Source organism: Dryobates pubescens, chromosome 2, assembly GCF_014839835.1.
Source record: "Dryobates pubescens isolate bDryPub1 chromosome 2, bDryPub1.pri, whole genome shotgun sequence".
Classification (NCBI taxonomy): domain Eukaryota; kingdom Metazoa; phylum Chordata; class Aves; order Piciformes; family Picidae; genus Dryobates; species Dryobates pubescens.
In genome coordinates, this window is record NC_071613.1 from 42,309,174 (window position 1) to 42,321,470 (window position 12,297).

The following is a 12,297-nucleotide window of genomic DNA, read 5'->3' on the forward strand; positions in this document are numbered from 1 at the left end:
ATCATTACATAATATCACCTCTCAATGTCAGGTGAATGTATTATAATTCGATATAGTGTCAACTTTCATCTGGCAAAGCAAGTAGCTTGAGGTTTTGACTCCATCTTACTCTGTCAAGTACAGTGCTACCATTTCTGCAAATCCCCTGAATGTAATTGTTTCTAGTAACTGAGACACCTTTGGCTTTAAATATTCTAGTCCTGCTCCCTGAGGTTAGAGAAACTTGCTGCTGTCTGTATCCTGCTGTTGAGCAAAGTGTTTAATTAGAGTGCAAAGATATTTCAGGGAAAATGTGCTATTTAAATATGCTTATATTACTTGGTGTAGAATCTCTTCACTCTCAGATGGCAATTTACTTTCAGGTAGGAATTTAAGTTGTTGGTTGCTTTTAGTGTAGCCAGCATCAAGCCAGTCTGCAAGTGCTGTTGTTCATAACAAACTGCTAGAATCATACTCTATATTTTGTATTACTTTGAATTTGGCAGAAGACAGAGGATTTAATTTAACAAATTAAGATTCTCTGATAGGGTGTAAAGAATTCAGACCAAACATTCAGGCTTGTCCTGAATAGGAATTAATAATTTATTTCTTCCTTGTCTTATTAAAACACATTTCCTTTTATGTTAATTTGTTAATCTGCTTTACTATGATATTTTTATATTTAGAGATAAAATGACAATGAATATGTATGAGGTTTTAAATATATTTATGTTTCTTCAAGTAATTTTCTCTTTTCTTTTAAAGGATCAGAGTAACAATGAAATAATGATTGGAGTGATGTCAGGTGGAATACTAATTTTTAAGAACAGAGTACGGATTAACACCTTTCAGTGGTAAGGACAACTGCTTAAGCTTATGTTTTTATGTGGTATTTCAGAACATCATTTTAGCACTACCAGTATCACATGTTTTGAAAAACACTGTAACTTAGTAGTAGCATATGCTATGGGTAATTTTATGCTGGGTTTTTGTCCTGTTCTGCATGCTGGGCTGTTAAATGATTATGGTGCAAAATAATTTGTTTTTTCTTGAGGGGTTTGTAAGTATACTTCATAGCCAGGAGTAGTGTTATGGTCTAGCTTCCAGTCTTTAAAGGCAGTCAAACTTAGAAATATTAACCTGGAGAGGTGCTCTTACATGGCATGAGATTTGTCACAATGGCATGAGATTTAACACATCCAAGTGCCAGGCTCTGCACATTGGCCACAGCTACCCCATGCAGTGCTACAGGCTGGGGTCAGAGTGGCTGAAGAGTGGCCAAGCAGAGAGGGACCTGGGGGTGCTGGTTGATGGCAGGCTGAACACGAGCCTGCAGTGTGCCCAGGCAGCCAAGAGGGCCAATGGCATCCTGGCCTGCATCAGGAACAGTAAGGCCAGCAGGAACAGGGAGGTCATTCTGCCCCTGTACACTGCACTGGTTAAGCCACACCTCGAGTACTGTGTCCAGTTCTGGGCCCCTCAGTTTAGGAAGGAGGTTGACTTGCTGGAGCGTGTCCAGAGAAGGGCAACAAAGTTGGTGAGGGGCTTGGAGCACAAGCCCTATGAGGAGAGACTGAGGGAGCTGGGGTTGCTTAGCCTGGAGAAGAGGAGACTCAGGGGTGACCTTATTACTCTCTACAACTACCTTAAGGGAAGTTGTAGACAGGCTGAGGTTGGTCTCTTCTCCCAGGCAACCAGCACCAGAACAAGAGGACACAGTCTCAGGCTGCACCAGGGGAGGTTTAGGCTGGAGGTTAGGAGGAAGTTTTACACAGAGAGAATGATTGCCCGTTGGAATGGGCTGGAGGTGTTCAGGAGGAGACTTGATAGGGTGCTTGGTTGCATGGTTTAGTTGATTAGGTGGTGTTGGATGATAGGTTGGACACGATCCTGAAGGTCTCTTCCAACCTGGTTTGGTCTATTCTATATAACTTTATTGTGTTGTGTTAAATTTAATGTAGGTATGGCATTTGGAGGATAGCTGTGGTGGAGCATTCAGGACTTGTCACTTCTGTATCCATAGTTAAACATTTGCATGATAAGGATTTATTGCAGATAATGCTGTCCTGTCTTTCTCCTCTTAATTTTTTTAAGCTGTTTTTTAAACAACAAGTTGCCTTATTAAATATGTAACTAGTTATCAGTATTCTTAAGTTGGGATCCTGTTCTTATGTATGCATATAGGATAGAAAAATATTTAAGAGAAATCCTGTTCTAGACTAACTTCTGTAGTGCTTTATATCATCTGTCACTTTGGTTTCCATTGTCTGCCTGGAATCCACTTTGACACTCAGTTTTTATTGGTTTATCATGTATGTCATTGCGTGTGGTATAGCAGCATTCTGAGGGGGTGAAGTCAGCCATAGCAGATTATCATAATAGACATTAGTTTACCAGGCACAAAACTTTTTCACTCTATCTAGAAAAATGCTGAAAAGTGTTAAATTTTCATTTGCTGCTGATGTGTGTTCTTTGTCAGTGCAGCACTAGACTTTACTAAGTTTTGTGTTGTTTTGTTGGTTTTTTTTTCCTCCCCTGGTCTGTCATCTTATTATATAACTAGACTAAAATTATTACAGTAATTGAAGCCAGAAAGTATTTTCTCTGAAATCTAACTGATAGTTTGAAATCCAGCAGAAAATTCTTGAATTATTTGTTTTTTACTTCATAGAAACTCGACTGTTCTCACTAAGTTACCTTTCAGAGATTCAAGATGTTAATCATAGTCTTGATCTCACCTGCAACCCAAGGGACATTCTGGTTTTCTGTGCTAAGCTTAATTTTAAGTTTTATTGTAGGATGGCATGTATTTTGTGGTTTACCATTTTGGGAAACAGTGGGAATGGTGACACTTTCATAGATTTTTGGAGAGAAAGAAAAAACAAAAGCTATGACACAAGTGTTATTCACAGCCAGATACCATTGAACCCGGTGAACATTTCGCCCTGAATTATTCAAAGAAAAGGAAGCCTGAGGCAATTGCAGAGCATGTTGATTTTCAGTCACTGTGGTTATTTGGATAAATAAAACTGGATCTTGCAATCATAAGTCTGGAACTACTGTACTAGTCAGTCAGACCTGCCTATGTTGTAGTGATGTTCTATCAAGGATAGAGTTTGTGTGGAAAGAGTTTGGAACTGCTAGAGTCATTTCTGGGTTAAGGTTGCTTTATAAATGAAATGTTGCAATAATTAGATTTTGATTCAGGCTACTTTTACTGCTGTTATTTTGGGGAAAATAGTAGAAATAGGGTCTATAAAACACACTGGCAAATTGCTGGCTATGTGCAGTGTAAGTCACTATTTATGCTAAGTGTCCCTGCTGAAAGCTAGAGGTTTCTGTGAGTTCTGCTTCATGTTGTTTGCATGCCAGGGGCACTGATCTAAATTCTTAGTATCGTTTTTGTATGTGTATAATTACCTAAAGAGTTATTCTTTGTATTCAACCATATCATCTGACATCAAGGATATTAATTTCTTCCTGTGAAAATGGTAGTACCAACATGATTGATCTTTACAAAAAAATTAGAAAGAATGACCCCCATGCCCTGTTTCATCCAATTATCAGCTTTATTTTGCTATGAGTAAAGTTCTGAAATGTCAGTTCTCACAGTGTAGCTCAGTAGTATGCCTATTACCTTTCCTTTTTATCCCTAATCATGCAGCTGCTCCAGTGACACCAGTACTAATACTTTTTTCTTTTTGCTTTCAGTTACTCTTGCTCTTGTGCAACTGAAGCTATGTAATGTCTTCCTAGTCCTTTACTGCTACATGGAATATTTAGATAGCCCTTTTTCAGTACACCTGAGATGAATTTTGAGACAAGTGAGAGGGTAAACATACATATTTGTAGGGAAGAATAATGCTTCAACTGTATTGCTCAAGGAAGAATCAAGCAAAATATCTTTGCCCCCCCCCTTAATTTCATATGCTATCTACATTGCATGGAGTGAACCTTATGATCATGCGAAGAAATGAAACAGGAGGGAGACAAGGCAGGAATAAAGCATAACAAAGGAAACCACCTTTTATCCACTGTGTTCTAACTTGATCTTCCTGTATTATGAGTACTTTATCTTTTCCCCACACTGTGCTGCCAGACATAGAAACCTGGCAATCCAGGAAGTGGATCTTGCCCTTGAAGACCGAAAAAAGAGTACCTTTTAGCCTTTCCTTTGTTACTAGATCACCTGTTCAGCAGTGGAAACACACTTTGCTTTGCTTTTTTTTGTAATTGATGCACACTTTTTTGATGCATGTAACTGTAATTTTTGTAATTGATGCATCCTTTCACATCCATTGCCAGATGCAACTGCAGTTGCACTTTGGATTTTCTACTTTTATTCCTGAATGGCTAGGTAGTACTTCTGTGTTCCTCCTTGGTCATTTAATTCTTCTTCCATGTCCTGTACATTTTCTTTTGTCTCTGAGCACAGTAATCAGTCCTGAGTTCATCCAAGTTGCCCTCCTCCTGTGCTGGCATGCTTGCTAGCACAGCATTGTTCTGCACAGAGAAGATTGTATTTTATGATCAGCCACCTCTCTTCAGTCACTTCCAAGGGATTTTGTCTACCATATCTCTGAGCAAGCTGGAGTTTCTTCTCCTGAACTCCAGGGTGATTTATTCTGCATCCTTTCTCACTTCCCCACTTTGTCTTCACAATCTCATAGCTCCTGGAGCCAAGTTTAGCTTTGACTACTAAATCTGGGCAATTCTTCCTTGCTAGTGAATTGTGCTACCAAGTTTATGTTCCATAGCTGACCAGTCCTGAACCTGTGTCAGAGAAGTCTGGGAAAAGATTGAAGTAAGCATAGTTTAAAGGCTAATATTCACAGACTCCCTTTGTGCTATTGGAGACAGAAACTCTCAACAAATGTGGACATTCAAGTTAGGATCCTGCTCTGAATAATCCCCTGGAGAAAAATGCCTCCACCTGATTTAGTTATGATAGTTTCTGTATATAGTTGTCTGTCTTAGGTGACTGTTAGTATTTTGCTTCTTGTTCTTCCTAGTCTAGAAGGTTTATTTTATTCAACGAGATGATAAATATGCAAATGGTAATTCCAGTCACTATTCAAGTCCTTATATAATCTTCATAAATAAATCTAATCTTAAAAATAGTGCTACTGTCGTCACTTGTGGATTTTTGGGGGAATTGGGTTTGTTAATTTGTTTGTTTGTTGGGTTTTTTGGTTTGTTTGTTTTATAGTAACTTGAAGTACAGGGATCATCAGAGATGACAGTTGAGATTAGTAAGGGTGCTCTGTGTAACAGGCTGATGGTAACCTCTGATGAGTTTGTTGTGTAATTTCCCATAAGTTAATTGAGTGATCCAAGTTCTCTCTTGGTTTGAGTTTTGTAACAATTGTTAGAATAATTTCCTTTGAAAAAAGGCCTCTAAGATCATCAAGCCCAACTGTCAACCCAATACCACCATGCACAGTGAACCATGTCCCAAAGTGCCATGTGTACAAGGGTTTTGATCACTTCCAGGGATAGTGACTCCAGCACTTCCTTGGGCAGTTTGTTCCAACGCCTGACCACTCTTTCAGTACTGAAAAAGAAATTTTCCCTAATATCCAATCTAAACCTTTCCTGGTGCAACTTGAGCTTGTTTTGTCTCATCCTGTTGCTTGTTACTGGTGAGAATCACGAGACTATCTCCCACCTCACTACAACCTCCCTTCAGGTAGCCGTAGAGGTCAATACTGTCTTCTCTCAACCTCCTCTTCTCTGAATTAAGCAGTCCCAGTTCTCTCAGCTGCTCTGCATAGGACATGTTCTCCAGACCCTTCAGCAGCTTTGTCGCTATACTCTGGACATGCTTCAGCATCTCAGTGTGTTTCTTGTAGTGAGAGGCCCAAAACTGAGCACAGTATTTAAGGTGTGGCCTCACCAGTGCCAGGTACAGAGGCACAATCATTGTTATACTCCTGCTTACCCCCACTGTTACTGATACGGACCAGGATGTTGTTGGCCTCTATTGGCTGCCTGAGCACACTGATGGCTTATGTTCATCCAGCTTTGTCTGTTTTCTTTGAGATAGCATTTAAATTCAGTGTTCCACAGTTTGCAGTATCATCAGTTGTTCCTTTTCCAAGTCATAGAGATCACTATGTTCTTTCTTGTTACAACTGAAACCTTGCTTTTATTCTTGACCAAAATAGTACTCCTATATATTTAGTAAAGGATGTGCACTGTCCTAATACTGCATTTCTTTGAAAAGATATATAATTAGATTGTGATGAGTTGTCTTTTGCCATTTAGCATAACTAGCATTGCAGTGACCATGCAAAGTTCTTTGGAATTTTTCCCTGTCATGTGATATTTTAAGTGTTTTTTTCCCTCCTAATAGTGTAATGATTTTTTTTTGGATGGCAAGTCCTTATGGCTGTGGTTATATCTTGTCTTAGTTATTTTATTAAAACAAGTTCTGGGTATATTTAAAGACATGTAGGAACATAGAAATCTTTCAGGAATCTGATGAAGTTCAAAACATTTTTTTCATGTTCTGAAAGCAGTCTCAGAAAAGAGAAGATCTGGTTGGAATGACCAGTGGATAGAATAGCTCTTGGAACTGTGAAAATATACTTAAATTAGCAGCTGCCTTGGGTTTAGGATGGAAACAAGTAAATTTGATAGATAACTATATGGCTCATAAATTTCCAATTATACAAACTGTTTCATGGAAATGAAATTATATCTGTTCTCTTTATAAAGTATTTTTTTAGTACGTGTTTCTAAGGCCTTAACCATGATTCAGCATGTGACGCATTTCAATATTGTGATTTTTATTTTTCATTTAGGTTGAAGATTGTAAAAATTTCTTTTAAGTGCAAACAGTTTTTTATTCAACTTAGAAAAGAATTGGTGAGTACTGTCTTAAATTTCATCTCAAAAAATAAGAGCAATGCAATTTGTCCATACTGCAAATCCACACGATATTATCTTGATTCTTGCCCTTATCTACAATCACAAGATCAGTTTCACAAGCATTCTGACTTATTTCAATTCTCTAATAGGCCATTATAGTGCTTTATATGTTTATTTTTCATTTTATTTTCATTTTAAATATGTTTGGCTTTCCCTGTGCAGGAAATGTAATTTGCTTAAATGAGAAAAATTGTGAAAAGGTTGAAAGTAAATCAAAATTGAATTTAATTTTCACAAGAAACCAAATGAAAATGTAAGGTAATGCTTAATGCTGCTTCAGTTGTACGTATACTTGTAGGTAAATGTTTGATTAAAACATGCTGATTTGTATTGCTCAGATTTAGTAATAATACTAGTTGGCCTTAATACTTGTGTATCAACACAGGAGATAAGAATATCTTTGCAGTTTTAAATTATATACAATAATTTCTTATGCCTGCTTCTAAATTTGTTGGGGAAGAAGTTGACGTTTTCTGTGAAGATTGTTTAACTGCTTGTGATTTGTGTTTGCTACCCTGTGAAGCACAACAGGGCCACTGCTTGTTTAATAAGCAAGAAATGGATTGTTCCGTGCCTCTAAGAGATTAGTCTTAACCCATCACAGGCACATCACTGGGGAAAGATGGAGGAATAAATTAAAAATATGACTGTGTGATTAACTCATCAGATTAGTTAAAAGGTTTTGTGAAGTTCTTACAGCTGAAAGACTTTGATGGCCTAAAATGTAGTTACTGACTAGGTAAAGATGGATTCTCGGCAGAAGTGCATCCTGAGTGCTACAGGACTACTGCAGATTTAGAGGATTTAAAAGTGGACTTGGGAGAGAAATTATCTTTGTTGTGGTGGTGGGTTGTTTTGGGGCTTTTTTGTTTGGTGGTTGTTTTTTTTTGTTTTGGTGGGGTTTTTTTTGTGTGTGGTGGGTTTTTAGTTTTAGGGTTTGGGGTGGGTTTTTTTAGGTGCTTGTTTTGTTTAATTGGGCTGGATAAGATTTTAAGGAGTCTTAAACAGCTATTTTTCAAATAACACTACTGAGTGTTGAGAGCTTTTAATTGCAACTGTCATCGAAAGTGCAAGTGCCTTATCTTTTAATCAGCCATTAAATTTATTCCTCGTCTTGGAATTGCTTAGAGGCATCAGCATCAGTAAAGAATTATTTGCCTAGTGTTAATAGATTATATCTGTGTTTAAATAAGTCACTTGAAGTTAGATGAGGCATTGTAATGTCAAAGTCATCTTCCACTGGTAGTGTAATATAATGTTGAATCGAAGCTGGTGTGTATTCTGACAGTTGCATAGCTGGAGCTTTTTTTGCCCCCATTGTTTCTTCATGATTTTGTTTAGGGAAAAGAATGTTGTATGTATGACTTCTTCATCTGACATTAGAAGTCCTCTGAACCATAACTTCAATGGCTGCTTTTTTTTTTTCCCCACAATGTTTTTGATGATTCTGCCTGTTCCATGTGCTGCTTTCCTTACATGCTTTGAAGTTGTTTCAGAATAAATCAATAGTATCATTTTTCTAACATGTTTCCTTAAGCTTCTCTTTTATTTAGTTTGTTGCATCCTTGGCTGTGGTAATGTCAATAGTCAACTCTTAATGCTGTCCATCTGGGCTTGCAGCCCAGAATCATCAGCAAAGATGATTTTCAAGTGCCCAGCTTATGTTTCATACCTATCCGTGCAAGTGCCTAGAACTGGGAAGGGTGGATAGGAAAAGGATGGGTGCATTTAAGAGCTAGTATCTTATACTCTGCCTTAAAGATTTATTCCTAGCTTTAATTGTGATGAAGGGTAGGGTCTGACAATCAGTTCTCTCTGTGCTGCAATGAGAGCCTTAGAAGCTATGAATAGATCTATTGTTATAGTACCTTTAAAGCTCTAACACACCAAGTTCCTGTGAAAGTGCTGTTACGCATTACAATTAAGCTGATCTAGCAGCAGCTCCTTATCATGTGATATGGGCTCCTCCTTCATGCTTCATGCCTGAGCTAGTGATCAGATGGTAGCTTGAGAGTCAGATCAGCTCATTCTCCGGAATACAAACTAGGAAACAGAAGGTTGGGTTCCCCCCCCCCCCCAGCCTATAATTATAATGCTCTGGCTGACATGAAAATGCATGATCATCAGCTCATACAACTTCCCAAACTCTCTTTTCCAACAGTATAAAAGGTTAACAAATTATTAAAATTTATTACATTGTGAGAACTTTTATTGGAATCTAAAATCTTACCTAGTTTGTCCTTTACTGGATCCACATGAGGTAGCTCATAAATTTACATAGTTGCTCTTTTGCTGAATAGTAATCTATCTTGTTTATATTATTGTACATTTACTTTGTTAATAAAGCCTTTTGTAACTGTATTGCATATCATTTCATGAATAAATGCTCAGAATTTGCTGTTACCTTTTTAATCTATTTTGTTCTTCATCCTGAATTCATCACATGGCTGAAAATAGCGTCAACTGTTAGTTGCAATGATTTCCCAAATACAACACTGAGAGAAGAGTTGCAGGTCTATGCCCCAGTATATCAGGTTATCTAAAGATGAGCAGGCCAGCAAAAGCTTGAGTTAGAAAAGGAAGTTTACTGCCAAGTGAAAACAGCTAAGGTGTGCGAAATGTTGTGGAGGATTTAGTACTGTGAAGAGACAGCCCAAGTGCTAAAGATATTTCTGATGTAATCAAGCTCCCTCAACAGGTAGAATAGCTTAGCTTCTGCAATTATGCTTCTTTCTTTTACAAGGAACCTAATTAATTAATCATATAGAAGTAGGCAAATCAGTTGCTCTTGAGCTCATTACCTGTTCATAATCTCTAACTGGCACCTGTGAATGACAGTTCCTTGCCTTAACTGTAGTAATCTTGAAACAGAGAGACATGTTGCCTTTGAGTTCTCAAATCACATACTTTTTAATGTCTTTTAGATCCTACATTTTGGGACCATCTAGACTTGTGTCAGTATCACTAAACACACTGTTGCTTTGAGCAGGCTCATTTTCAAAATAAATAAATTCCTTTAATGAAAATTTAGAGGTGTTTTTAAAGGGTTTATAATACACAAGTTCTTGTAAAATTAGAGAACCACTTCAAAAAGCACAGCTGAAAAAAAAAACCAACACTACATATCCTTAAACAAACAAACAAAAACCTCCCAAAACCTAGACAGAAACCTAAAGCTAGCAGTGTTTATCTTAATTTCAAAAGTAGTTTGGAATTTTTTTTTTTTTTGGCCTGAAATAATTTTTGTTCTTCTTTTTAGCACGAATCTAGAGAAACCTTACTGGGCTTCAACATGGTGAATTACCGGGCATGTAAGAACTTGTGGAAAGCTTGTGTTGAACATCACACGTTCTTCCGTTTGGACAGACCGCTCCCCCCTCAGAAGAACTTTTTTGCACATTATTTCACTCTGGGTTCCAAGTTCCGGTACTGGTAAGTGGTGATTTGAAATATATGGGAAAGAACGCAAGGCAACAGGCAACTGTTCAATAAACGTAGGGAAATTGTTAGAGTCCATATTAAAGGGTGCCGTAAGTCAAGTAGCTTTTGAATCCTGTAACTGTTCCCTTCCCCTGTTGAATGAACTTTCAAATGTTGTCAGTAATTTTCTAGGACATATTGGAAAGAGAATTATTATTAGTAGTAGTCGTTTTAGAGCTGGTACTATGAGATTGTCTCACAGGCTGCATCTCTATCTTAAACATATTGTCTCAGAACTTCAAAGCCTTTGGCCCGGTATTTCAGAAAACTGATGGATCTCAGATCTTATGTGAAGCAGCAGTGATAAAACAGACCTAAGTAAAGATCAAAGAGAAAGCAATGAAAAAAAGCTTGTACAAGTATAGCTAACTTAAGCTAGGTGCATACAAATAGGCAACTAGGTGAAGACAAAGAGACATCCGTGTTCTTCATTGTAACCAGAAGTATAAAAGTAAGGATGAAATTAAATCTGTAACCGCTAAGGATGAACTTGACATAATAGACAAAAAGCTTGGACGTGCAAAGAATGACTGTGGAATAACTATAATTCCTGAGTATAATTTCTGTTCTAATGATAGAGTGGGTGGTGTTGGTTTTTAAAGTGTTTTATGCTTCTTATTAAAGAAAAAAAAAAGGCTCATTTGAGTAACTGAGTTAACTGTTTCTGCAAGTAATGCAGAATTCTCATGGTTTAAATCATGCCTGGAATAGAGAATAATGGAGCTACTGCTAATCGTCTGTCTAGAATGGCAACAGTGCCTGTGACGTACAGAGAGAGATGATGAAAAGCTGGAAAACACAATAACAGACTATTTCTGTTACACTTGTGAATTGCACAAATGTATAGAGGAAAGTAATTCAGCGGCTAAATTTTTATACCATCTGTGTTTTTTGACCAGCATTCTCAGCACCATGTGATAAATGACATTTTGTGATCCTGAACAGTGTTTGAGACTTGGTTCATTGAAGCTGTAGTGAATTTGGGGGGAACTTTCTCATTTCTGTAAAGATTTTGAGTTTGAATCATCATGGTTACTATTACAGAATAGCACTTCAATGATTTAACTTGACATGGATTTAACTTGAAATGAAAAGGGAAATTGTCTAAAAATGAAGGAGGTCATTAAAGTTAATGAAGCAGCCAAAAGGCTAGGATTTCTGTAAGTTGTGGAGAGACTGTTTTGCAGTAGCATAATAGTAACATGGCACACAAGGGCAGGTGAAGGGCACTAGGCTTGTTTAATCTGGTAAAGGGAAACTAAGAGGGAATTTAGTAGCAAGCTTAATGCTACCTCAAGGGCAGTTTCAGAAATGATGGATCCAAACTTCTACCAGTAATGGTATGTGATAGAACAAGGAGTACCAACCACAGATTTCACATTGAAGATTCTAGCTGGACATCAGGAAATGTTTGTTTTGGGGTTTTTTTGTTTCAATTTTCTAGGAGGATAGTGCCTCAGTGGAACGTGTTACACAAAGGGGAGGTTGTGGGATCTCTCTGTGTGGAGGCTTTCAAAATTTGGCTAGAAAATGCCTTGGCCAGACATGACCTAGTGTTAGCAGGAGATTGGACTAGAGACTTGAAGGCAACATTTCTATGATCAAAATGAACTGATGAAATGCCAAACTGCCAGGCCTGGACAGAGGTATCTCCAGTTCTGAAAGAAATCAGAGACATGAAATTGATGACCTGTTAAATCTGTTTTTCTATTGGATTATAAAAATCTAATGCAGCAAATTTTAAAGCAATTTTAATAAAAATAAAAACAGTTTCCAGGAGGGATGAGAAAATCTGACTAATGTGCACTGTCCTTGGATTTTCAAGTTGGTTCTAATAGTATTTCTCACCAAATACTCATTAAACTGCCAAAACATTAGGAGTTTTATGTGTTATTAGGAACTGTT

The 12,297-nt window shown here is 37.5% G+C and overlaps 1 protein-coding gene across 4 annotated transcripts in view; it reads left to right on the forward strand.

Annotated features, from left to right (window-relative positions):
• The window catches only part of PTPN4 (protein tyrosine phosphatase non-receptor type 4), a 115,460-nt gene that overhangs the window by 65,610 nt on the left and 37,553 nt on the right, over positions 1-12,297 (forward strand). For all 4 annotated transcript variants that reach the window (XR_008463003.1, XM_054176090.1, XM_054176073.1 and 1 more), the window contains 3 exons: positions 745-833; positions 6,786-6,849; positions 10,172-10,344. Coding sequence is in view for 3 of the 4 variants with exons in the window: in XM_054176090.1 (XP_054032065.1) it covers positions 745-833; positions 6,786-6,849; positions 10,172-10,344 (326 nt within the window). In the remaining variant the exon portion in view is untranslated. The remainder of the gene's footprint in view (positions 1-744; positions 834-6,785; positions 6,850-10,171; positions 10,345-12,297) is intronic.